This window comes from Podarcis pityusensis (assembly GCF_964106645.2).
Source record: "Podarcis pityusensis genome assembly, chromosome: 5".
NCBI classification, from domain to species: domain Eukaryota; kingdom Metazoa; phylum Chordata; class Lepidosauria; order Squamata; family Lacertidae; genus Podarcis; species Podarcis pityusensis.
In genome coordinates, this window is record NC_138032.1 from 34,055,602 (window position 1) to 34,083,380 (window position 27,779).

The following is a 27,779-nucleotide window of genomic DNA, read 5'->3' on the forward strand; positions in this document are numbered from 1 at the left end:
CATCAGATGTCAAAGCGATAAACAACTACCTGACATTCAGAAGACATCTTAAGGCAGCCCTGTTCAGGGAAGTTTTTAATGTATGATTTTAGTGTATTTTTGGTTTCTGTGGAAGCCGCCCAGAGTGGCTGGGGAAACCCAGCCAGATGGGCGGGGTACAAATAATAAATTATTATTATTATTATTATTATTATTATTATTATTATTATTATATTCTTGTGGGCATGTAGAGTTGGGAAAATGCGAAGGTGCATGGCCCTGGAGGCAGCTGCAGCAGTTTGTTCACCCCCTTCACTGCTTGGACACACTTTTGTGGAGATTGAGAATAACAGGTTAGTCTGAAGGTGCTACTTCCAAAGGGATTTGCTGCTTAGAGATCTTTCCGCCTCACCATTCACTCCAGCTGTATCTCTAAAGCTTTTTATTTACTTATAAAAAAGTAGAAATTCTCACCAAACCGCTGCAGTATACCACTGACTTTTATTGCAAGAATAGTTTTAAAAAAATAAAATAAAACAACAACAATCCCAAAGCTGTATTGTCAGAATTCATAATACGAGTTAGGTTCTCTTTAAAAAGGCTTCCATAATTCAAAACATTTATGCACAGGTATTTGTGCATCTGCTTTTATACTCCATTCTCTCTTCTTCCCATTAGTGAGTTTTTGTCCTTGGTTTTTTTAAAAGCCTGCTCTTACTCCCTTTCTCTGCCCCACCCCCTCCGAATGTTAGAACACTTGAAGACTCTTTTGTGATGCTATGACACTTGTCAGGTATTTCCAGCTTTAATGAACATTTTCGCCTTTTCACCTTTTCCTTCCATTCTTCAGAACTTTTCCCTGTGTGAGAAAGGGACTTTACAAAAGGAGACAGAAAGTCAATAGTAAGTTGTCCTTTCCAGAGATCTTTTCTCTCTCTCACACACCTTTTTAAGTGCAGTGCAAACCTAATATGTCTACTTAGAAGAAACTCTGGGAAGAAAGACCCTGATCTGCCCACTCTCATTTCTGGAAGCCAGTATGCCAAGCATCTCTTGCCACAGAGTGCAGGATGCACTGGATCAGGGCCTTTTGAAAAACCAATGGCTTTGGTGCATCCCCAGTTCCCCTCTTTGTTTCTGGTGCTGTAGATGAAGAAGAGGAAGAGTTTGGATTTGATATCCCACCTTTCACTCCCTTTAAGGAGTCTCAAAGCGGCTAACATTCTCCTTTCCCTTCCTCGCCCACAACAAACACTCTGTGAGGTGAGTGGGGCTGAGCGACTTCAAAGAAGTGTGACTGGCCCAAGGTCACCCAGCAGCTGCATGTGGAGGAACGGAGACGCGAACCCGGTTCACCAGATTACGAGTCCACCGCTCTTAACCACTATACCACACTGGCTCTCTGACAAAAAAGGATGGTGGTGGCAGCAACTACTGGACAGTGAGACCCGGATAACAGCACTGCAGGGCTGTTGTGCAAAGTTGGGCAAAGAAGGGGGTGTGAGAGGCTCTACTGAATGCTCCCTCTCCTTCACAAACCCAGTTAAGTTTAATGGTACATATGAGCAGGGGTGTAGGAAGCAGTGGGGCGGTGGGGGTGGGGTAAGGGCAGGGAGATGCGATGCTTTGCTGGTGGCATTTCCTCCTTCCCCCTTCGTTTTGACAGCTTGGGGGAGGCTTGGGAGTCGCGGGCGGGCAATGCGCCGAATGTCTGCCGTGGCGGCTCACTCTGCCCCCATGATTGGCTCGCTCCTCCCCTGGCTGCAGGGCACGTGCGTGCTGCTCAGGGCACCCAAGTGACTATCCTTAGCTTGGGAGGGCACCCTCTGCACCACGCCCCCCCCTTGGGAGTGTGCCCACCCTGGGCAGCATGGGCATATGCTCCGCCACTGCTTATGAGAGGGGAAGCAAGTATAGAGCTGAGTTTTCAGTGACAGAAAATGTGCATGCTCATCTTGTGGAAAACACTTAATGAAGAGTGCCGTCTTTTAAGTCTCTCTGTTGCCATGCTTAGAGAACAAGTGGCTGTTACATATTGGCAGGCCCTTGTCATAAAGAGCTTCCTGAACCAGGAGCTGAAGATGAGACATTGCTCAATATCCTAGGTGTGCTGATTTCTTTCCAGATAGCACTTGTACCCAGAGGGAACATTTAAAACGGGTGTCCAGTTGCCCTGGCATCAACCAGGCTTGGTTCAGCACTCTGGGTGGTTTACTCTCAACTCGTGAAATTTTGCTTTACTGGCCTGATTTCTATGAACTGTTGAAGCAGTGAACAGTGTTGGACAGGTGAACAAGTTAATCCCTGGTGTGGCATAGAAAAATTGACTAGCCAGTTCCTTTCTTGACTTTACATTTACAATGGTACCTTGGGTTAAGAACTTAATTCGTTCTGGAGGTCCGTTCTTAACCTGAAACTGTTCTTAACCTGAAGCACCACTTTAGCTAATGGGGCCTCCCACTTCCGCCATGCTGCTGCTGCGCAATTTCTGTTCTCATCCTGAAGCAAAGTTCTTAACATACTATTTCTGGGTTAGCGGAGCTTGTAACCTGAAGTGTCTGTAACCCGAGGTACCACTGTACTGACTTCTACTGCAGCCAGCTGATGAACAGTAAGCAGAGGCGTCTTTCCCATAGGGCTTAGTGGTTCATTGCGCCAGGGCGCTGGCCTCTCAGGGGTGCCCCAGCGAGTGGGGGAGCTGCGCGGCTTTGCCGGTGGCCTACCCTTTCCCTGCACGCCTGCCAGCTGCGCCTTGCCAACCATATGGCTGGCGGGTTTCCAGCTTCCTTCCCAAGCCTCTACAGGAGGAGAGCGATCCCTGCAGAGGCTTAGGATGGAAGCTGTGCCCCTCCAACTATATGGCTGCCCTGGCGCGCAACGCCCTCCCTCTCTCTCTTTCGCCTGCCTGCCCTGTGGGAAGAGGGAGGTGGGCAATGGTAAGGAGGAAGCGGAGCATGAGGAGAAGGAAGGAAGGAAGGAAGGAGAAGAAGAAGAAGAAGAAGAGAGGTGCCCCCGACTTGCCCCCTTTCTTCCTCCTCTAGTCAGCTGCGGAGCCTCCTCACTGGGTTTGTAGCCCTGCTTGCCCGTCCTGTTCAGCTACATCTAGCCCGAGTCGTGAGTAGCAGCAGCTGCTGCCCTGGTTTCTCTCTCTCCCTGGAATCGTGCCCTGTGTTTAATGTTACGGGCAACTCTATCTTGGGAAGGGAAGCCTCCTCCCTTCGCTCTTCTTCTTCTTGGGGGGTGGGCTCCTTCTCCGGCCCCACCAACAAGGTCTCTAGTGGTTGTAAAGCACACCAGACCATTTAGCACCGACCCCATTCATTCTAGCAGCTGGCCATCACCCACTCGCTCCAAGCCCTGCAAAAAATATAATCACCATTATTATTATTATTATCAGTGGCGTAGCGTGGGTTGTCAGCACCCGGGGCAAGGCAAGTAATTTGCGCCCCCTAACCCGTGGATTTGCGCCCCCTAACCCATGGATTTGACCCCCTAACCCTAACTCCCAGATGTTGCGCCCGGTGCGGCCGGCCCCCCTGCACCCCCCACGCTACGCCACTGATTGTTGTTGTTGTTGTTGTTGTTGTTGTTGTTACTAGTACTACTGCCCTCCACCCATAGATATCAGGGCAGCTCACAGCCTGAAACTACGGTACTAAGCACATGCTAAAAACTAGGACAAAGGCAAACCAAACCAAGCCAGCAATGCTCCTTCTTCCTTATTTGTGAAACAAGCCTGTTAATTGCCTATCCAACTAAAAAAAAAGGCACTGGAGGTTTTTGAGATCAATGCAAGCTAAAAGAGTTTCCAAGTTCATAATAGTTTTTGTCATTATGTTTTCTCAGTTAATGAAGCCTAACATTACAATGATTAACATGTGGCCTCCAACAGCCCCTGGAATTTTTTTTTAGGTAACAAAGAGCACCTTTATTCATACAAGTTGAGAACAACTGGCCTAGATGAGCCCTAAGATTCCTCCCAGTTCTAAAATTGCTTGATTCTATTATTAAATGAACAAACAACTAGAAGTGGTGTTCAAGATGTCTAAGCAAACAGCTGTTCCCTCAATGCATGGCTTCCCTGTATTTCTCTGTGGCATCTTATCTTGGCAATGGTGAATTCAGTGTTCTTTGGTTTATTTTTGCATTGTGAAATAACTCTTCCACTGACTGTATTTATTTACTGTTTTTTCTATTTCTAAAAAAATAAATGAATGTTAACATTAGACTCTAATCTAATGATTAGATATGAGTCATATGTGATTTGCATTCATTTTGTGTGGTATTCATTGTGAAGTAAATAAAACCACTAGGTGGCAACACTCACTTTATTTAAAAAGCTTTGCAGGCAAGAAACAAAGGACTGGTTTGACTTTGCACATACATGGGATATGAATCTTCTGACTTGATCATCCTATGTTTCTGCTTACATCTGAAATAGCAGCTGTACTTATATAATAGCTTCTGTTCCTAAAAGTTTAATAATTTCTCACGGGAAACAATTAAAACTACCATGCTGGAGAATGGAAGTTACTTTATTTTGCATTTGCTTGCTTTCCAGAATTTAATCCTAAGAAGTGTTGGCATCAAAGTTTGAAAATAATGGGCTCAGAAGACATTTTCCAGTATTGTAAGTGTTAGAATTCCTGATCCATGATTGCAGTCATGGGATTTTTGTCTTTCACATGACGGTATATGTTTTGACTCCACAGAGTGGGAAGTGACGGAGACAGGATGTTTGTGTTATTGTGTTCTGTGAAGTGGGACTATTGTCCTTTGTTCTCTCTCTTTGCTGTCTGATGCTAGAGAGAGAGGGAGCCATGTTGCAGTGCTCTGTGTGTGTTTATATGTAAATAAAGTAGATTAGCCAAAATGCTGAGTTGCTGTGGCCTGTCATGCGCATGCTGCGCAAACTCTGCAGATCCCTAAGTGTGCTGGGGTCAGTTGGCATCGGTTGCTCTGATGTTCAGGCGGAAGAAAGCTTATGAAGCTCCCAAACGATCGACCAGGAGGGAGAGAACATTCCAGTCAAGTGTAGGCTGAACTCCTGGCAGTAAGAGTCTGGATGTTTTCTGAGAAAAGCTCCATTGCTCGGAGAGCTCCCTTCCTCTGTTTATGATTTGAATTGCGATGCTCTGTATATGGTACAGCTTGTTTTCATCCATTGTACCACAGAGAGTTTTCATCCTCCAAGCCTCTTCTCTCCAAATGACTCATCTCAGGGTTATTTGGCTGTCTTCCAAAGTATTCCTTCCACTCTGCCCTTAGATGATTCCAAGACCTTTCTGCACTTTCGAGGCATGCACACCTTCACCGTAATCAAACAAAAATGGCACCAAGGCACATGAAGGTCAAGCCAAAGCACTTCTCATCAGCTAAATGAATAGTTTTAATAAATGCCCAGTTGGAAATGCAGACCCAGAAGTTACATTCCTGGCCTTTAGGGGACATTCAAACAAGGGCGAGCAGAACAGAAACAAATCAAAGAGACGTTCCCAAACAAAAGGTTTCAACCTGTATAATTTTAGTAGCTACCTAGAGCCTTGTATTATGAGACTCTCAATATTGAATCGACAGGAACATGGGAAGCTGCCTTACGCAGAGTACTCACTCAGTTCTGTAGCCACAAACTGGCAGCAAGTTTCAGACACAAGGCCTCACCCAGCCTTATCTAGAGATTCTGGGCATTGAATCTGCCACATTTTGCATGTAGTACATGTGGTGTACCACTGAGCCACTGAGGATATTTTATGTTCCCCAACCCATGTCAAACACTCCTTGAAATTATTATGGCTTTACCTGCTGAAATGGCAACAGGTGCTATTAAACAAAATGGACCCAATCCGACTGGTTCCTTCCATGTGGCATTAGGTGAATGCAGCTGTTTCATGAGTCCAGCTTCCAGTTCACAGGTTGCTGCTTACTCACCATGCATTTAAAGGACATTACTTCCCCCAAAGACTCAGTACAGTACTTTGTTAAGGGTGCTGCAAATTGTAGCTTGGGGGGGGGGAGTAAATTACAGTTCCCAGGATTCTTGGGGGGAAATCATGGGCTCTAAACCAGGGGTCGGCAAGCTAAGGTCCGCGGGCCGGATCAGGCCCAATGGCCTTCAGGACTGTCCGTGGATCAGCGTGGGGATTCTGTTCGTTCGGGCTGCACCATTCCCCCCCATGCTATTCCATCCCCCCCTTACACACACTGCAGTGGCACCTCCTCCCTCCCTCCTCCTGGCTTCTCCTTGCCCTGCCTAGAGGAGGAAGGGGGCTGGGCTGAGCTGGCTGAGCACCATTTTAAGCAGCCCCTCTCCAGAGCTAGCCCTTTTGCGCCTCTCCTCTTACCTCCACCACCGCCCTGGTGCTCCTGTGGGCCAGAGAGCGGAGCGGATAAGCTCGCTCTGCCTACCCACGAGAAACAGCAGTGGCGGCGGTGGCAGCAGCAGCCCCAGGGAAGGTGAGCGCAGCGACTGGGGCTGGGGAGGAGGACTACTTGCCCCCCTCACCTCTTCTTCCAGCTCCCCCCCCCGGTGCCGCTTCTCCGGCCCACCACAAGGTCTGAGGGACGAGGGACAGTAGACTGGCCCGCGGCTAAATTTTTTTGCTGACCCCTGCTCGAAATGTCCTCTCCATTGAAAAGTTTTCCTATAGGAAACAGGTGAATATACAGTATATTCAGGCCTGAGCTTTTAAAACGTTCATTGTTGGTAACTTTGTAGATTCAAATCCTATTTCAGGTGCTGTATAGCTCAACTACTTTTCCCATTCTGCGTTTTATTGCGCTGGTTGACAGCATAATAATTCATAGCATGAATTCAAACCTGACATTAAAAATTAAATGGCAGCTTGAAGTGCTTACATTATTAATAGCCATTGTGTGTGTGTGTGTGTGTGTGTGTGTGTGCAAATCTCTCTTTTTTACAGCTATAACGTGGTTCATGTGAAACAAAAGATGGTGAACTTATTGCAGAAGCTGCGTAGCTCTCTTTAAATAATGCCCCCCCACACTGATTAAAGGGGCAGATCAATGGGGCATTGTTCAGCCAAAGCTAAAAGTTCAATTTTATTTCAGTAGGAAACATGTCCAGCACAATCCTAAGCACATTTATTCAGAAGTAAGACCTTCTGAGTTCAATGGCACACACTCTCCCAGTGAGTATATGCATAGGATTACAGCCTTAAGTGCACATTCTAACTAAAATTAATGGAACTCAAAAGTACCCTGCTTTGGCTGCCATGTGGCCTCTTTCTGAATATTCTGTTTTCCTATTCATGGTGTGAAAATGTGCAAGGCTTGAATTCTGCTTTCCCCTCTTGCATTGCAAACCTCTTATAAATTTCTCCCTAGTAATTTTCAGCTGCTGAACAGCAGCTTTTTAATTGCCAAATCTGCTATTTCTTTCATTCCGCCCCCCTTATATTCCTTCTGTTTTAATAACATTCATTACATCGAGTTATGCGGAAAACCCCCACATTTTATTTTTTACATGTGCAGAAGCTCAGAGCGATTGTAAGGATAAAAGAGGTTATTCAAGGATGTGTCTGCCATCTGTTCATGCATGCCTTCTCTCACTGTATGTTCTGACCTATTGGACACATTTTCTATTTAGAAGGAAAGGGGGAGGAGGAAAATGTTTATATGGGGATGAAGTGGGCAAAGGGAGACACTGGCAATTCTCTGATACATTTACGTAGAAATGCCACACTAAAAGATAAAATAGTAAACGCAGAGAAGACTGGGGTGTATATCTGTCTAAAGGGTTGTCACATAGACAGCATCAAGTATTCCCAGATTACTCACTGTATAAATTGATTAATTTATCGTGAATATCAGCAGAACTCCAAGATAAGTGCCTTTTTCATATATCATTGAAGGAAATGTCATACAGCTTTTGCTTATTATTGCAAGTTATTCATCACAGGGTTGTTGTTTTTGGTTATATTTATCTATAATATACAAAACATTTCCTGCCATTCACTTCACATGCCCACCAAGTGTCCCTATTTTCCACGGTCTGTTCCGGAATTAAAGAAGCCGTCTCGGTTTCTGATATGATCCTGGAATCTCTCTGTTTTCCTTTTTATTCCCCTCCACATCTTGGAGAACAATTAAACGTGGTGGAGAGATCAGGACTCGCTCCTGTCCTTTTTGGAAACAGCAGCCCTTGCTTGCGTGTGTGTCTGTGTGTGTGCAGGTGCAAAAATGGAAATAAAACTGAAAATAAAATACCTGCACCAAATGAAGGAAATGGTGAAGCTGACATACAAAGCCCTTCCTATAATTTTGAAGAAAAATATAACCAATCCACTTTAATTGTAGCACTTCAGCAGCCAGCAATTTTGAGAAACCTGTGAAGTGCTTATTCCTTCATTGTAAATTGAGCCTTACGCTGCAAGCCTTTACATGTCTACTCAGAAGTAAGAGCCACTGAGTTCAATAGAATTTACTCTCTGGTATGTTCCTGATCATTCTCACAATTTCTATTATTATTAATCATCATCATCATCATCATCATTTTTTCTGACAGGGATGTAAGGCAGCTAACAGCTAAATTTTTATTTCATTCCATTTATCTGTTGAAGGTGTTGTGCATGAACCCTTCCCTCACACATTTTTCCTTTACAACAATCCTGTGAGGTAGGCTGGGCTGAGAGGTTGTAATTGGCTCAAGACGACAGATGTATATGAGTATATTTCATATATGTGTGAGGGAGATCAAATATGGGAGAAGCTTACTGGTGTAGAATAGAATGTTCCTGTTTTTATCTGAGAAGTCTTGGAGGGTATAATTTCATCCCTCTGCCATGTACCAGATGGGCAGCCAGTGTAGCTGTTTTAACAATGGTGACATCAGCAGGCTGGTGGCCACATTCTGCACCAGCTGCAGCTTCTGGATGAGGTCCAAGGGCAGCCCCACATGCAGCATATTGCAGTAATGCGGCCTCTTCCAGTGAGACAAGATTATGGACTTGAAGCCTTGAGAGTTCCCAACTTGGATGGCTTCGGTTTTGTTCCCGTTGATTTTGTGCCCCTGATAGGCATTCCAAAGTCCTTGATTATCCTCTGCCAACACATCTGCCCAAACTCCAGTAGGTTATGCATTAAACCACTTGAAGCTTGCAGCCCACAACTGTTCACAGCACCTGGGGGAGCAAGCTTATTAGTTCATGTCACTGGGTCATGCAATGAGAATAGAGGAAAACAGATTTTTAAATTTGTAAGTCTCGCTAAAGATGAAAACTAGGAAAATCACCAGCAAATCCAAGGGGCATTCCTCCAATAACCTCTCTCACAGCAGTGTGCCATGCATTTTTAAAGATGTTAAACACAAGTATTTCTGTTTGTTTGGGGTTTTTTTTTACAGCAAAATCCCTCCCTTCCACTTTCCGCGTCTGGTGTGAATTGTCCCTTCCTGGCGTTTCTGAACACATCTAAGTTAGGGATGACTTATTTGCCATGACAGATTTAAATATTTTACTAGATGTCTGTATAAATTATGAGGGCCCTAAACTTTTACACAATGCATTTTACAGAGGCACTATAGAAGGCACTGAGCATCAGATGGGAGATATGCCAAAAAGTAATTTATTGAGACACCAGGGTGTGCTTAAGGCTTTTGTCATCTGGAAACCAAAGGTGTGATGACTTCAATATATCACTTGTCTTTAACGAGACATAATAATATAGCAAATGGGTGCCCAGCCACAGATGGTGAGCAGTTGTCTATAATCAAATGAAGATCAATGTCTCATCCAGAACTGGACTTACTGATTGTGCTAGTTGTACGAGGCGTGTATCAGAAGGAAGGTAGCAAAAATACGAATGCACTAGGACAGTTCCCACAAATAAGAGGGCTGACATGTTGGCTAATGATGATAAATGCTTTTCCTCAGTACTGTGGGTTTATTCATCTTTCTGAAAATATACAGCGGGAATAATAAAATTGTACAGCCTCTGAGATGGCTGTCAGCCAGCAGTTTGTCAGCCAGCAGTTTCCCATAAATATGTATATTAAAAAATGACACTGAAGTCATGTTGACTAGAATTGTTTCCAAACCTTCTGAATGTTTGAGAAATGGGATTGTTAAAAAATAATATACCATACCAATAAATATGAAACATCACACCTGCAAGATGGGGAAAGAAAAAGAAGGTCCCCTTGGTGGGACTTAAGTTAGTCATATGTCAAGCCCTGCTTCCAGGACAGCTCTCAGAGCCCAAGATTCAGGGTTGGCCCATCCCGATTCTCTACCTGAGGCAAAACAGGAAGGTCCCCTGTCCTCTCCCCACTGCCTTCTCTGAAGTCTCACTTACTTTGGTCACATGTGTTAAGTTGTAGGTGAACATATCAGACGACACAGCGATTCTTCAGACAGCTCTTGTTTATTCACAGGCCAGAACAGAACTGAACTGAAGGGTTCAGCCAACCTGCTTATACAGAGCTCAACTACAAAGCAACAGTAACAACTTTCTGTAACTATCCAATCACTGAAAGTCACTTTCAATTCCTTATTTGCATATGCAGACCTGAGTGAAAACTATCTATAGTATCCCCCTGCTGGCCTAGGGTGAGAACTTCAGTACATAACAACATGGCTGCGGTTTCTGGGTTCTGGTGAGATCTCGTGAAAGCCCCACCAGATTACCCAGAGGCCTCGTGTGACACTCTGCTTTGCTTACTGCGGTATTGGGAAGGTTTCATGAGGCCTCTTGAGGCCTCCAGGTAATCTCAAGGAGATCTCAGGGAGCTCTTGTGAGATCTCGTCAAAACTCGGAAGCTGCATTTTTTCGATTATTTGAAAAAATATATATCATAATTAAATGAAATCGTGGGCAAGATTTGAAATTTGAGCAATGCGAAGAAAATGATAATATATGAAATAGAGGAATATGTATTAGGTGAAATGTGTGATATGCAGAATGTGGAAGGGATGGAAGGAAAGGTGGGATGTCAAATTATAAGAGAAATTTATAACAAATTTCAAATTAATTGGTTACATTTATGAAAATTTAATAAAATTCTTAAAAACCGAAAGCTGCTTCTGCTTCCCCTCACTTCTCTGGTGGTGGTGTGTGTGTGAGCCTGCAGAGACACCCCTTGGATTCTGCCCTTTGAGGTGGCTGCCTCTGTCTGCCTCATGGACAGGCTAATCCTACCCAGAATGACCCTAATTTCAGAGTATCTGGGGGCTCCCTTTTCCCCTAAAGAATCAGAGACTATTCTCATCTCAACAGTGTAAGAAGTACCCTATACTGCTTCTTACAGTGGTTCGAGTTCTGACTCATGACTGGGTTTTAGCACTCAGACATTCCTGCCCCGCAGCCTCCATACAGAATTCTACAGTGGTACCTTGGTTCTGTTCCGGAAGTCCGTTCCAAAACCAAAGCGTTCCAAAACCAAGGGGCGCTTTCCCATAGAAAGTAATGCAAAATGGATTCATCCGTTCCAGACTTTTAAAAACAACCCCTAAAACATGAATTTTACTATCTAACGAGACCATCGATCCATAAAATGAAAGCAATAAACAATGTACTGTACAGCAGTCACACCATCAATTAATCAGTAACTGAACTGGGTTCCACACAGTCACAAAAACAAAAAAAAGAGACGCAAAAACAAAAACCGCAAAATAAACCGCAAAAACAGACAGACCTCAGTGTAACACTCAAAATGGAAGTGTGGCACTCAAAATGGAAGTGTGGCACTCAAATTGGAAGCGTAACACTCAAAACGGAGCATGTTCGACTTCCAAAAAAACTTTGCAAACCGGAACACTTACTTTTGGGTTTGCAGTGTTTGGGTTCCAAGTTGTTTGAGCACCAAGGTGTTTGAGAACCAAGGTACCACTGTATTAGGCTGTCTTGCTGCAGCCTCCTCACTTCCTCTTCCTTCGTCTGCGCGTTACCTGCCTCTGCTTCTTGCCCTTTGTCCCCTCTGGTGTATGAATCTTAGCTTTTTTTGGTCCTCTGACTCCCTCCTTACTTGTAATCAACTTGTAGTGTTCCGAGTCACTGTGTTTGGGCTCTTCCAGTGTCAGCCCCTCTCTTATATAATGCATCAAGCCTTTCTGCCACCAGAGTCTGGTGGCTGCCTTTGATGTAGCCACAGTGCACTCAGGCTAGAAGTGGGATGCTGCGGAGGCTTGCAGCATCCTTCTCCATCTTCTTGCAGAACAATTGGCGTTTTCAGTGGGACCTGAACTTGGTCTGCATCCAACTCAATGTAAATTTCTCTCCCTAATGCTTTCTTATCTATGTAGCTGAGGACTTTTAAAAGCGAGTATTGAATAAACTTAGCATTTTAAGTAAATGGCTTCAGAGAAAACAAAGGCTGGAAGAAAGAATAGGTGGATATAATTTTCTCACAGGAGACAGGTAAAGTGCCTATTCTGAGGCAATGTTTTGTAGAAAGGGTCGACCAGATCTCTGGAGTTCCATTATGCAAAATTCTGACACTGAGAATCCCAAAGCAAAAATGAATATACAAGAGCTTCAAACCCAAAGTACACTGGCTCCTTCTGCAAGACAATATATGAGGGAACGTATTTCATTTTACATAACCTCCATGCGTCTCAGTTTAATAGACTATTATAGGCCTATATACCCTGATAAGACAAGACCTGCTGTTATTGTGTAGGGCAACCAGGCAGATGAATCAAATCCATTTAAAATTACAAATAACATAAAACTGTTACCTCTAGAAAGTGGGAAGATTTTACTCTTACGCTGCTGTTACAAGCATACCAGTGCCCTCGAGAATGTCTGCCTTTCTCAAGTCTGTTTTAAATCCAAATTTATTGACGTACTAAATCCTCTATAAACAAGTTATTGCAACTGTCTTCAATCTTTCGCGTTTGTTGTTGACAACGTGTTTTTGTTTTAGTCAATTTTATTTTGTTTTTGCTTCCTGTGATAAATTGGAGAACTGTGCCACATAGAATCAGTGGACAGAATGGGAATAACTAAACCTAAAGGAAAGCAATAGTCAGTGGCGTAGCGTGGGGGGTGCCAGGGGGGCCGGCCGCACCGGGCGCAACATCTGGGGGGGGGGGCGCTCGCTGCCTCCGGAGTCGCCGAAGAGCCTCGGGCGCAGGCTGTAGCAGAGCCCCATGTCTCGTGGAACCAACGAGCTGTGCGCGCGCCCGGGCTGAAGGCGTCCGGCAGGCAGCAGCTCTCAGCCCCGCGCGTCAGGGCCGCGGAGGTCGTGCCAGGCAGCCCCTCCTCACAGCCCCGCCTCCGCTGCTGCTGCTGCAGCTGCTGGGCCATGTTGCATTTTCCTCGCCTCTCTGCCCCCCTCCTCCTCCGGGCAAGCGGCGTGGTTTGGGCGGCAGCGCCAGCAGCAACTCGACTCAGATCGGCAGGTTAGGGGTTGGGGGGGGCGCAAATTACTTGCCTTGCCCCGGGTTAGGGGGCGCAAATTACTTGCCTTGCCCCGGGTGCTGACAACTCACGCTACGCCGCTGGCAATAGTTCCTTGCTGCAGATTAATTTGTAGCAGCAAGAGACACAGTCTTTCTACCTTTGACACTGGTGGACAGTGTGGTTGTTGGCTTCAGTAAGGAGCCAGCTCACCATATGACTTGAATGCTGAAATAACGCGGAAGCAGCAATAGACATCTACAGGCTACATTCCAACCAGTAGCAGACAGCACAGTAGGTTCTGCGCTGCTTACCTGACCTCCCTCTGTCCAAGTCACTGATGTATACCTGCATAGAGAAGGGAAGGGACAATACGGCAGTGAGGTCAGTGTGGTGCAAATGTGCTGGTGGAAGCATTCCATTGGCTCTACTGGTGCATTTGCACTGTGCTGACCTTGTCACTGCTTCCCTCCCTTTCTCCAACCTGGGATTCAGCTGGAGAGAGGTCACGTAAGACCCATGGCACCACACACTTCAAATAACACCTTCAAAAAAAGTTGAGATGCATAGGAAGGCAGCTGTCTCATGAACCTTCAAAATTTCTCTACTTGAAAATTTACATGAGTGAAGACTGGGGCCATCCTGATTGAAAGGTGAGGCCTAAACTGGATCCTCCATCCTTCAAGAATTTGACTGATGCTGTCAAAACCAACCGTACTATTCATCCATCAGGGATGTCTGTGGATTGAACATGTAGCCATGGGTGTCAGGAGTGCGTGCAGGAGCCAGGCCCTGTGACCAGTAGGGCTTTGCAGGAGTGGGGCCTTCCTAAGTTTGTTCTGAAGAGGCAAGGCATGGCTGCAAAGGTGAGGCCACTTGGTAACTCACTGCACCTGGCGGCAAGAGCCAGGAAGGGATATAAGGTCAGCATTTCCCTTCGGCTCTTTGCCACAGCAACACGTTTCCTGCCTTGCTGCATTTGGCTTCTTGCTTCTTGATCCTCAGACTTTGGCTTCCTGACTCCCTGCTTTTTGATCCTTGGACCCTTGGCTTTGTGACTCTGTACTTCCTGACCCTCAAACCCCTGGCTTCTGGACTCTCATTCCTGCTCCCACCCTGCCATCTTGCCCCTGGGCCCGATGTCCTCAGCCGGGACTTCGATCGCCCGTAGACTGGACCGTGACAATGGGTATCAGATTTATATCCATGTTTCCCCTCCTCCTGTTTTTATCCTAGGCAGCATGTTTTATGCATGCAAATTGTGAGTCCGCTTTTGCAGACTTCTTTGGAGGACGAAGGCTATCTAGTATTGTCAGTGACTAGCTCTGTTGTGCGAAGTGGATATAGACTTTGAAAACTGGATCAAGGAGAGTCAAATTTAGATACCTCCTATGCAATAAACATTCTGCATGGCTGAGCAAATCAATCTCCTCTGTTCACAAAGCAGAAGCGTCAACAACCACCTCACAAAGTTGTGAGACTATATGATTAAGAGGTTTACTGCAAAGCTCTTAGAAGTGCTTTTACATATGAAATTTATATAAGAATGTGTCTATGTACAAGAATCAGGTATTGTTACTTGCAATTAGGGAACATTTCTCGAGCAAGCATCATGGGATATCAGTCTCAGAATGGCTGCTGTGGAGGAGTGTTACAACACAAAATGGTTGCAGTGGGGCATGCCATAATATAATGGCTGCTACATCAAAAACAAAAAAACCACACACAGAGAGAGGCAGGGGCACAAAATGGTGCAAGCATGCTCTCTCTCTCTCTCTCTCTCTCTCTCTCTCTTTCTCTCTCTCTTTTTCTCTCTCCCTCTCTCCCTCCCTCCCTCCCGCTCTCTTTCTCTCCCCACCCCCCAGTCAGGGAAAAAGTACTCACAGACAGAAGTGTTTTGGCTTCTGTTCAGAACTGATGGGAGAATAGCTGTCCAATCCTGGCATCCAATGAAATGTGGTCATGTTTAAGGAGATGCTCTCAGTGTAGATGGGGGTGAGCCAATGCAAGGGTTAACTGAGCAGGAAGTGCAAAGAGTCTTTCATGCACTGTGATTTTTTTGGGGGGGTGAGGTGGGGTGGGATACTTACTGACAACTTTCACAGGAATCATAGGATGTATTGGTGGGCACATTAGTACCGATGGGCACCACAGTAGTGACCTCTGCTCAAGGGATAGTGGCTGCTTCCTTCAGATATTTTTCACCATTCCATTCACTGTTCTAACTTTCAGTAACAGGACATTAAAGCCCTATACAGTGGTACCTCGGGTTAAGTACTTAATTCGTTCCGAAGGTCCGTTCTTAACCTGAAACTGTTCTTAACCTGAAGCACCACTTTAGCTAATTGGGCCTCCTGTTGCCACCATTCTTAACCCGAAGTACTATTTCTGGGTTAGCGGAGTCTGTAACCTGAAGCTTTTGTAACCTGAAGCGTTTGTAACCCAAGGTACCACTGTATAGCAGTGTGATAAATTCTTGCTCCCCCAATGTTGGTTTGGTCGTGCCCCTTGCTAGTTTTTTTAGAAGTCACCTCTGAGGGTGAAGAGGGTGAGCACTTGCCATCTTAACTAATGGTTATTGAGAAGGGAGCCTACAGAACAGCAAAGAAAGATACTTTCGGAGCAAAAGGCAAAGTGACTAGGAGGTTTGAAGGGGCTGGTCAGAAAAGCACAGACCTGCTTAAACTAGGACACAAAGCCCACAATAGAAAGATGTAATAGGTTTCTTGTTACTTCATTATTTAATAAGTGCAGCAGCTGAACGACAGCAACGTGACTGGAGTAATGCCCTTTGAGCAGCAGAACAATTCCTGGCCTGAGTCAGAGTCGTTTCAGTTGGAAGGTAAGGGATCAGGAACTTGGCTATGACAAATCCCTTCATTTCAATGGGGACCTGCCAATTCTGCCAGCTGTCACTCTATCCCAGTTGTAATTCAAGCCACTTAAGTCCTCGGTTCTGTGAGAAAATGAGCATGTTCAGCTAGGAAAATATTTCTACTGATCAGCAAGTCAGTGCTCCACTGCTGAACGTTGTTCCTCTTGTTCATCAGGCTCTGCCTAATATCACTGTCAGTCGCATTGGCTTCAAATTACCACTGGGATGAACTGGCAGTTGGTGTAATTGGCATAGCTCTATTGAAATAAAAGGATTTGCAGCACTAGCCAAGGAGGTGACCTGTAACCTTTTCCATATGCAGAGAGACTCTGTGTGCTGTATCTAATTACCTATACTTTGGGTAAGAGCTGGCTGGTAAAGACAGTAGGTCAAACAAGGTCCACAGGAGTCCAACAAAGAAAATCCAAAGAATGTCTATAAGAGTCTTGATGGACTTTGATCATTAGGCAATATAGGAGAGGTTGCGTGGCCTTTACTAAAAAGCCAACCCTTGTAATCTTGTCTGCCTCTGGAAAACGTGCGGTCAGCCTGAATAGTTTGCATAATATATACATACAACATTACTTCTATGAAAATAAAGGCACCTCATGTTAGAAATGCGTTCATCCTAAGGGCGGTTCCAGATGGGGGCTTAATACTGTAAATAGGTTATTGGGAACATTGGAAAATACTCAAGGTAAAGTCACTGAAGTCCTGTGATACAGATTTCTCAAGTTAGCCTTGATAAAATACATATTTTATAACTTGGTTGCTTGTCTAGAAATGCTCAAAGTCAGAACAGGTGGAGAAGACAAGTAACAGAGAGACTCAAGAAAGACTTCAGGGTGACAGTGGCCTCAACTTATTCCTCCAGTCTTCACTTACTCAGCATTTTACCATAGGTCTTAAATGACCTTGGCAGAACTGCAGGGATAATATTTTCACATGGGTGATCTGTTTGTGACTCGTGAGTACTGTCTTCTGCAAAGTAAGCACAAATTGCCTTTTTTTAAAGCATCAGGAATACAGGACTTGTCATGCAAGAGATGGCAGTGGCACGAAGATTAAGAAGAACATTTGCTGCCGAAATGTGGAAGAGGCAACATCAATGCTAGTAATATGAGTTGTGAGAGGGGGTGTGTTTCCAGTGTCTAAACAAGCAGATCCAAGCAATGCACTCCATTTTTTCCAAAGACAGATGGAGCCAGTCTCCCATTTGGGGCATGGAATGCTTGTGTTTAAGGTCTCCCAACTTTTCACTTTGAGATTGTACATTAATGGTGGCTGGTCGCTGTTGTGAGCTATCCAGAGTAGTGTTTAAGAATAGGCCCCTACAGTATACATCTGAAGCAGTATCATAGCACTTTACACAGTAAGGGCTTCTTCCAAAGCATCTTGGAAACTGTAGCTTGTTAAAGGTGTTGAGAGTTGTTAGGAGACCCCTGTTTCCCCCACAGAGCTACCGTTCTCAGAGTGGTTTAACCATCAACCCCTTTCCCCTGGGAACTCTTTCAGAGACTTAACAGTACTGAACATTCATGGTCTTCCATGGGGGGGGATTTCCCTAAAATCCAGACAAAGCTCTCCTCCTTGCCTCTGCAAATGACATGACATACCGTATGGAGTGAGAAGCATCTGACAAGCCTGCCCATTGTGGTAGGAAGGGGGAGGCTTGCAGAGCAGCAACGGGGAACCTGTGGCCCTCCAGATGTTGTGGACTACAACTCCCACCATCCCTATTAATTGGTCATGTTGGCTGGGATTGATGGGAGTTGGTGTCCAACAGCACTTGGAGACTCAAAAGGCCCTCCTCCTTACTGTACACTCTTCTGGAGAAATCTATGCTGCCGATATAAAGAATGAGGGGAAATACTGAGCCATTAAATCCAAATTAAACCTTTTCTCGCTAAGCATTTATCGGAAATCAAATTCACCAAGTCTTTATTTCTCCCATCTAGCTGCATTATGAACATTGTCTTCTGGAAGGTGAACTTGGTTGGGAAGGATCAATCTTCTGAATTTTGCATACAGTTGTTTGCTCTTGTGCCATTGACTAGAACTGCAATTTAGCAGCTTCATATTCACTCAATTATTTCTCTGTGGGCTCTAGGTGGGAATTGTTAATGATTTTCTCAATTATGTCAATGAACAATATAAGTGGAATGTCAATAGAGGCGTCATCTGTTGCACAAAGGCAAACCTCTTTTTTATCTCTTTAAAAAAGTTTATATTCACTAATTAAATTCCTGGAAAAGTTTTATTTATTTTAGAAACAGCATAAGTTTCTGGATTAATTTGACTGAGCAGAAGTCTGAGGTAGTTACACGGAGAATGCATTTATGAAAATTCAGCCATGACTATGGCATCTAAAGATGCCTTTGTTGCTGAGTGCCAAGAAAAAAGGTTTCATCTTACATAGCACTGTGCTATGTAACTTGTTACCTGTGACGTAAGGGTACACTTTCAGATGACCCCCAAAACGAATGCTGAGGCAAAATGCAGGGGAGAGGGAGATTTCTAACCTCAAAGTGCTTCAGGGATGGAGAATCATCGGGCTGTTGTTGGACTACATACAGCTCTTATCAGCCCCATCCAGCATGGTCAGTGGTCAGGGATGATGGGAGTTGTAGTCCAATATTGGCACCGTATTGGCTACTTCTGTTCTACTGGAATATTTTGTGGTTAAAGCATTCAGTAGAGTGGCAATTCCAATAGTAAGCAAAACTTGGTAACAAAGACCACAAGACTTAAATAGCAGAGTCCTCCTTTGGTCAGAAGAAGCTATGGGCAAAACCAACTGCCACAACAACAAAATTAGGACAGAGATTTTTGTTCGCCAAGGTACAAACATATGAACACAAGGAGAAGCTGTGGGATCAGGCCAATAGCCCATTCTAGTCCAGCCTCCTCTTTTCATAGTGGCCAAACAGGTGCTTTTTGACAAGCCACATGCAGGACCCAAGCATAAGAGCACTCTCACTTCCTGCGGTTTCCAGCAAGTGGTATTTAGAAGTATTACTGAATCTGACTGTAGAGACAGAGCATATCCATTGTGACCAGTAGCCTCCATGAATTTGTCTAATCCTCTTTTAAAGCCATCCAGCTTAGTGGCCATCACTGCTTCCTTTGGGAATAAGTTCCATAGCTCAACTGTAAGCTGCACGAAGAAGTATGCTGGAGAATTTTGAGGGGGAACAGCCCCTTCCTTGATAATTTTGTGCCCCGATGGTGTGCCTGCATGAGGATTGCCACCCTCCACTACTTTGCATTGGGTTAAACCAATCAGCTCAGAATGGTTATCTTATTTTCCTTTTCCTTCCTGATATAGATCAAGAGGCATGCATTAAAATGTGTACTGGAACATTGCACATTTTTGCTCTACCAATTTTACAGTGGTCCAGCTGTAAGATTCTTCTCTCTCACTGCATGAATTTAGTCACTGATAAACATCATGAAAGCAAATAATTATTAGAAGCTGCCCCTTTGTGAGGTTTTAGAAAGTGATATGCATTTCAGCTTTTTTGCTGCCCTGTTTGAATGTTGATAAAGTAAGCTATTTAATTATGGTGGGCAACCTCATAAAGCAAAATTCAATGACCTTTTCTTCACCCTCACCCTGGTACATCCCAGTCATTCAGCTGTTATACAATCTGTACACTTTAGCCCTGGAGATAGAAGTCAGTGAGCCAAAAAAGTCTTTAGCAGTTAAACCTACTTTTGCAACTATTTTTTGTCATCTCTAAAAGGGCTTCCAGACTGAAAGCATACTGGGAGCCTTCTCCCTTATAAAAGTACAGTGGTACCTCTGGTTATGTACTTAATTCGTTCCGGAGGTCCGTACTTAACCTGAAACTGTTCTTACCCTGAAGCACCACTTTAGCTAATGGGGCCTCCCGCTGCTGCCGCACGATTTCTGTTCTCATCCTGAAGCAAACTTCTTAACCTGAGGTACTGTTTCTGGTTTAGCGGAGTCTGTAACCTGAAGCGTATGTAACCTGAAGCGTATGTAACCTGAGGTACCACTGTAGTCCAGTCACATAAATCTGTTTTGAGTTTGCCCTTTGTCTCACCTCATGGTCCCATGGCCAACTAGAGCTTGTTCCAACCTTTCCCATCACTTACCTGAGGGATGTCTGAAAGCTACAATTTCTTTTCAACCTTGAGTTGAAAACTTTGCTGGGATTCCAACATTCAACCTTCCACTATATCAATTTTGCATAACTTTAGTGGGATGAACATAAAACGCTTAACCCTACTCAAATCACAGGTGCCATTAACATGAATGCAATTTTAGATTGTAAAAGAGAGAGTTCCCCCTGATTTTCATGGTTAGTGTGGATTAACTGCATTCACTAACAAATCAAGCAGTGAATGCTGTTAATTTGCTAAATCTATCAAAAACATGCTTTCAACCACCATTGTACACACTGAGGGAAAGTTAATGAATGAATTTGTTAATTCATTAGTCACCTGTGAGCAACATCTTAGCTCAGTTATTCCTTTTGTAAATGTACAGGTGTACCTTTTGTATAAAACTCCTAGAGCAGGGCACAATTCAGAATCAATAAAACAAATACAGTAAAGCTCAGAATAAAGACAATGGTAACACCATAAAAGTAGCAGCCATAAAATAAGTAAGATCAATAAAATCCATCTGAGCCAAAAATCGCAAGAAAGTGCTATGTTGAGATTTGATACCATTCCAAGCAAAACATCAGTTCACTATATTATACCCTCAGCGAGAACAGAAGGTGAAGAAGAGCTAGCAACAATTTTTTGACACCAGAAGCCAGATAAAGCAGAAATAAAAGATCACACCAGTCCATTCCACCCTTTGTTTTTCCTTCAAAGCAGAATGCACCCCAGACATTAAAAAAGAATCAAGAGCCCAACATTTTTTCATGTTTCCCACTTTGCAGCTCTTTTCTGTCATGGCTGGAGAGTGGACTCACCCGCAAAAATCTCTGAGACGCACAGCTGTGACCACTCAGTCAAAACTTCGCAGCTTTGCAGTCTAGAATCTGCCCATTTTCTGAAGCAGAAAAGGGAACACGTGACCAACCTTAACAATATATAAACTAAGCGGCTGGGGAAACATTGTGGTCAGAGGTCATTTTCAGTCAGCTGCATACCTACAGCTGAAGATAAGATAAGATAAGATAAGATAAGATAAATTTATTGTCATTGTCCGTATATACACAGTATACACAACAACGAAAATCAAACACCCACCCAAAGACCGGGTTCACATACACATTTGCACGTATCTCCAACACTCTCATCCTATTCAGACATAATCTATAAAAACATATCATACTCCAGAATGTAACATAACCTATTAAAAGCATAACATAACCTAAAAACCTGTCTCATTCCTTCCTACTCCCTGCTTGCTATTTCTTGCAACTGGCCCTGAGATCATTATTTAGTGCAATCAGAGCTCTTGGATAGAAACTATTCAGAAGGCGTGTGGTTCGTGTTTTCATTGTCCTATATCTTCTGCCCGAAGGCAACAGTTCAAAGAAGTTGTGAGCAGGATGGGTGGGATCTCTCAGGATATTGTGTGACTTCTTCAAAGTGCGAGACGTGAAGATCTCATCCAGGGTTGGTAGTTGGAGCCCAATAACATTCTGGGCAATTTTAATTATTCTCTGTAAAGCTTTTTTATCCGTTTCAGAGCTGCTCCCATACCACGATAATATACTATAGGTTAAGACACTCTCGATGGTACTGTGATAATAGGACAGAAGTAGGTGCTGAGATAGATTCAGTCCCCTGAGCATTCTCAGGAAATACAACCTCCCCTGCACCTTCCTCACAACCATATTAATATTTGCAGTCCATGAGAGGTCCTCAGAGATGTAAATGCCCAGGTATTTAAAACTACCAACCCTCTCCACCTCCTCGCCATTTATGTGCAATGGTAAAAATACACTTTTCTTTCTCCTAAAGTCAATTATGAGTTCTTTGGTTTTTTTGGTGTTAAGCATAAGATTGTTTTCTTTACACCATTGAATTAACCCCTGTACTTCTTTCCTATAAGCAGTCTCATCGTTCTCACTAATGAGCCCCACCACTGTTGTATCATCCGCAAATTTGATGATTGTGTTGGACTTATACAGTGGGGTGCAATCAAATGTGTACAGGGAATAGAGAAAGGGACTTAGCACACATCCCTGAGGGGCTCCTGTGCTTAATACTAGAGTAGAAGAATAGTAAGGGCCCATTCTCACTGTCTGCGGCCTATCAGTCAGGAAATTCCTTACCCACAGACAGATCTTCTGATGTATACCCAAATTGGTCATTTTAAGAAATAACCTGTCTGGCAGAATTGTATTGAAGGCAGAACTGTAGTCCACAAACAACAGCCTTGCGTAGGTTCCCTGTCGTTCTAGATGACTCAATACAGTATGGACAGCGATGGAAATAGCATCATCAGTAGATCTATTTCTTCTGTATGCAAACTGGAACGGGTCTAGAGTGGATGGAAGACCAGCCTTAATATGATCTAGCACCAATCTCTCAAAACATTTCATAACGACAGATGTTAGGGCTATTGGTCTATAGTCATTGAGAGATACCACCACTGACTGCTTGGGGACTGGCACTATAATCGATGTCTTCAGGCAGGTAGGGACAGAACCCTGCAACAGGGATAGGTTAAAAATGTCCGTAAACACACCAGCTAATTCTGCAGCGCAGTCCCTAATAGCCCGTCCCATGATTCCATCCGGTCCAGCTGCCTTCCTAATGTTAATGCTCCGAAAGGCACGTTGTACGTCACAGGTCTGTAATAAAAATGGTTGTCTATCAGTAGTAGTTTCTGATGATGTGCTGGTAGCCAATGCTGTAGTGACGGTAGTTCCAGTTCCCACCTCAAAGCGACTAAAAAATTGATTCAGTTGATCAGCCAGGTGCGCACTGCTGCTAGCCAGTTCGTTTTTAATATTTTGCCCTGTAATTTGTCGCAGGCCTTGCCATACTCGACGAGGGTCGGAGCTCTCAAAATGTTTTTCGATCCTCCGGCAGTGCATAGCTTTGGCGTTCCTAATGCCCTTTTTCAATTTGGCTCTGGCTTCTCTATACTGTTGCGCATCACCAGAGTGAAAAGCAGCATTTCTTGCCTTTAACAGAAGATACACATCCCTGTTTAGCCAGGGCTTGTTGTTAGGGAACACCCGTATTTGTTTGGTGGTAGTGACAACATCAATGCAGCTTTTAACGTAGAACAGTACTGTTGAAGCGTATGTGTCCACATTATTCTCCACAAAAAGCGACCACTCGGTGCTCCGAAAGCAATCTTGAAGTTGCTCAGATGCACCTACTGGCCACACTCGTATCTCTCTAGTTGATGGTCTAATTCTGCGTACGAGAGGTCTATATGATGGTATCATAAGTAAAGATATGTGGTCTGACTGCCCCAAATTGGGCAAGGGCTTGGTCTTGTATCCATGCATGATGTTACTATATACTCGGTCCAGGGTATTTCCCCCCCTAGTGGGACAATCAACAAAAGGCCACCTGCAGGATCACAACCATCATTCCCTAGACCTGGGAGGATGCTGGCTAGGTCGCCTCCCTATAAAAGCAAGCTTCTACTATTACCAGTGCAAAGTATGCACTCAGCATCACACTTGGTGGAGCAGGAGGAAAGTAGGGTGTCCCCCACACCCCACCCCGCTCCCCAGCAACAGGAAATGGCAGGTTATTTCAGATGGTTGATTTGGGTGGCATTCCTATTTGGTGCCAGTGTGGTGTAGTGGTTAAGAGGGGTAGACTCGTAATCTGGGGAACCGGGTTCGCGTCTCTGCTCCTCCACATCCACATTCGGGTAGTGATAAAGCAGGATATCAAATCCAAACTGCTTCTCCTCCTCCTCCTCCTCCTCCTCCTCTTCTTCCTTTCTCATAATTATTTCAAGGGTAGGTTGTACAGATGGAAAATAGAATTTCAAGTTATGAATTATGGTCCTAAAGATCTAATAAATTAATACAACTACATTTTTCATTGGATTCTAGCTGTGATTAAGGGGCCGTGTAACCAACTGAATGAAGAGATTTATTAGGAATGAGTAAATCTTCTGATCTGGATTGTGATTAAGCGACTACACGGCTAATGAATCCATGAACTGACAGATATTTTTCTTTTTAGCTGTGAGAGGGAGCAACTTTGCCAAATTGAAACTTTTGCTGTCTCTAGCTTAAGGACAATGTGGGGGCAGCATCCACTAATTCTAGTGATTTTGAGGAAGAGAGTAACTTTGCAGGTGTGCATTGGAAATGAAGTTCTCTTGCTCAAGTCTAACACTTTACACCACTCTGTCCCTCTTAGTAGCACTTTAGGGGCTACCTTCTCTTGGTTGTAACATTGAAATGGTTACAACCTTCAATGGTGTAACATTGAAATGCCCACAAAAATGTAGTTGGGAGTGTGTCAGACCATGGAAATGACTGTTGTGATGGCCCTGCCCCCTCTTGACTGTTGCAGTAATGCCATGCTATGAGTTCAGCTGTAAGGTGTAAATGGCTCTTCTTATTTGTCATTTTATGGAGGAAAGGTCTCTCTAGTCAACTTGACGTCCACTGTATTACATTAAGGGAAATGCTCCATGTACTTTAATTTTGTGGCTCTCCAATAAAAATAGGCACCAGGCCATGATGTGAAATAGCTGAAAGCAAGGCTTTTTCTTTTTCTTTTTCTTTTAAAAAAGCTGTTTAAACAATTAGCAGTTTCAATCACATTCACATCTTGTTTCTTTGGAAAGCCGGCAGAAGAATTTGGCTCCCCACCACCCCCATATAGACCTGCTGGTGTTAAGTACTCTGGGAGAGATGAGATAATCTGGCTCCAGCTGTTAAACTAAATGGATTTGGCTTGGAGCCATATTGGTTTTTATTCACACCAGTAGGAAAGGTTAATATACTAGCCTCTCACCTCTCCAGGCTCAAATAGCACAATCATAGGTCCATTTGGATTTACTGAGCCAAATGCAAAGAAGCGTGTGCATAGGACTTATAGCATTAATGGCATTTCTAATGCAGATTTTAGGCTGAATAGGCTGAATAGAATAGGCTGAAAAGAATAAGCTGAAACCCACAACTCTTATGGAGCTACACTTTCTTTCCCTTTAGAATAGTTTGCTTTCTTTTAAAAATAGTGGCCTGGGGTGGTGAATGGCATTTCATTGTGCCAGGTGGGAGCATGTGCCAGATCAAAACCATCATCCTTAAAGTGAGCTGGGGTCTTTAGTTTGACTTAGCATTCTGTCTGCAACTGAGCTGTACCTGGTGGCAATGCCCTGTGTTATCAGCAAGTTTGGTAGCTAAGTCTCTGCTCCCCATGCCTTCAGTCTGCCATGTGGATAAAGTAGCCCTAAAAGCATGCACATGGCTCAGCTGAACACAGCAATGTCACAATTCAATTCAGGAAGCATGTGTAGGATAACATGCTACGCTTTGTATTTTAATACCAGCTCAATGCCATACCTATCTTCAGAAGTGAGGAGGCAGTGCATCATGTTCTTTCCATTGGTGACAAAGAAGGGAAAGAAAGTTGGTGGGAGGTGTTTAGGGGTAACCGTCTATGTTTCAAAGACAACTGTCAGCTCAACCTCACACCCATTTTCAAAGGGGCCACAAATGATGCCCGCAAAGAAGAGGAGTTTGGATTTGATATCCCGCTTTATCACTACCTGAAGGAGTCTCAAAGTGGATAACATTCTCCTTTCCCTTCCTCCCCCACAACAAACGCTCTGTGAGGTTAGTGAGGCTGAGAGACTTCAAAGAAGTGTGACTAGCCCAAGATCACCCAGCAGCTGCATGTGGAGGAGCGGAGACCTGAACCCAGTTCACACAGTATGAGAGCTGCCTTGAAAACTGAAAAATCAGGATAAAATTGGGTGTGCAGATTAAGGACACAACCAGAGCTTTTTTTTCTGGGGGGTACGCAGGGGTACGCATACCCCTAAACATTTTGTGAATCCAAGTTTGGCCTCATTGAGTGGCAGTATTTCAATATGAGTAGGAAAATGAGAGTACCCCTAAACATTTTTTTTTTGAAAAAAAAAAGCACTGGACACAACTGTCCTTTTCAAACTCAAGTTCCACTCTGACACCCATTGCAAGTGATGTTAGCACTGAAAAGTGATGATAGTCACAGAGAAAACTCCATTTAGCGCTGTGCTTAGTTTATGACTGTGTCATCCTCATAAGATGGTTATGAAACCTTAATAAGAAGATCTGGACAATTAAATTGATGAATCATTAAGATCAGTCTACTTGAACACCTTCCCTCCCTTTCCTCATCATTCTCTGTACTCTCATTTAGTTATTTATTCACTCTAATGATAAGTAGTTTTATTGAGAGTCCTATAAATCTAACATGCCTTATAAAGGACCAGAGCAATTGAAAAAAAAATGATTAGGAGTTTGAGGAATCAGGATAGACTTTTTAAAAAAGGGAACTGATCAACTTGAGGCAACATGATATGATGGTCACAGCAGAGGTACCTTCCAAAAATGATGCTCAAAAATCCCCTAGTGGGGGGCGGGGGCGGGTTTGAACTGGAAACAGCTGAGAAGGCTCTTGAGCCTGCTTTTGGTAAAATAAAATTTAAAAATTCTTTGGGCCCAGCCTCTTGTTAGGAGGTGCAATTTGACCAAAAGTCTTAAGTGCCATAGACTTCATTACATTTTAAAGGACATATAATCACCATATGGATCACCCAAGATAAGTAAATTGCAAAATTAATGCCCTGTAAAGTGCACTGCAGTCGTTTTCACTGCCCCAAACAATTACCCATAAGGCAAACCACTATCATTCCTATTTCATAGATGGAGACCTGAAGCTGGGAGACCTGAAGCCATCCAGTGAGATGATTACAGTCCATTACAACGTCACAAATCTGGAAGGAACCCAAGGTTTAACTCCTCATTATGGGATTGTCATGGCAACAGCATTCCTGGGGAGATCATATTATATCTCATATGACATATTCCATATTAATAAGAATACAAAAATAAAATAAGCGGTATATGTGAGGTGGAGGAAATGAAGCAAAGATATCTGTAAATGCTAATTAGCATTTGAAATCAAAGCCCAATCAAAGTTCCAGTTTTCTGTAGATACTGCTGAAAACTGGTGTTGCCAAGGTGCACTGTTAATATAAGTAGAGTGCTATCAAGTTGTATAAATAGCCTGTGGCTGTTCTTTGCCTTGTATAGCTCTTAAATTATGTGTTATTTCCCCCCAGAAATTGCCAGGTTCCATATATTCTTATACCAAATGAATGCATCTGAAGGATTTCCCCATCAAGACTGCCATGCTGTTCCATGAAGGCTGGGGAGGGGAGCAACTCAACACACTTCTGGTCTCTGGCCCCATGTTGAGTAACATTGGGAGTATTAATGCACGGAAAGGGCTGATGTCACCAAGAACCCTTATTACCAAATATCCCCTCATTCGACCATCAACTCCAGAGCTGAAGGCTGAAGTGAGAAAGCGTGCATATTCCCACTGAGGAAGCCACTAACAAAATCTGCTGCATTTGTTAACTCCTTGATAACATCAA

The 27,779-nt window shown here is 43.9% G+C and overlaps 1 protein-coding gene across 1 annotated transcript; it reads left to right on the forward strand.

The window, feature by feature from the left end:
- On the forward strand, positions 1-27,544 carry LOC308477613 (uncharacterized protein; the record flags this gene model as incomplete). Its single annotated transcript, XM_081006343.1, has 5 exons — positions 1-332; positions 830-882; positions 4,541-4,609; positions 27,043-27,129; positions 27,462-27,544. Exons 1-5 carry the CDS (start codon positions 241-243, stop codon positions 27,542-27,544), a joined length of 384 nt encoding a protein of 127 aa, XP_080862469.1. The 5' UTR covers positions 1-240.
- Between the last annotated feature and the right edge of the window lie 235 nt (positions 27,545-27,779).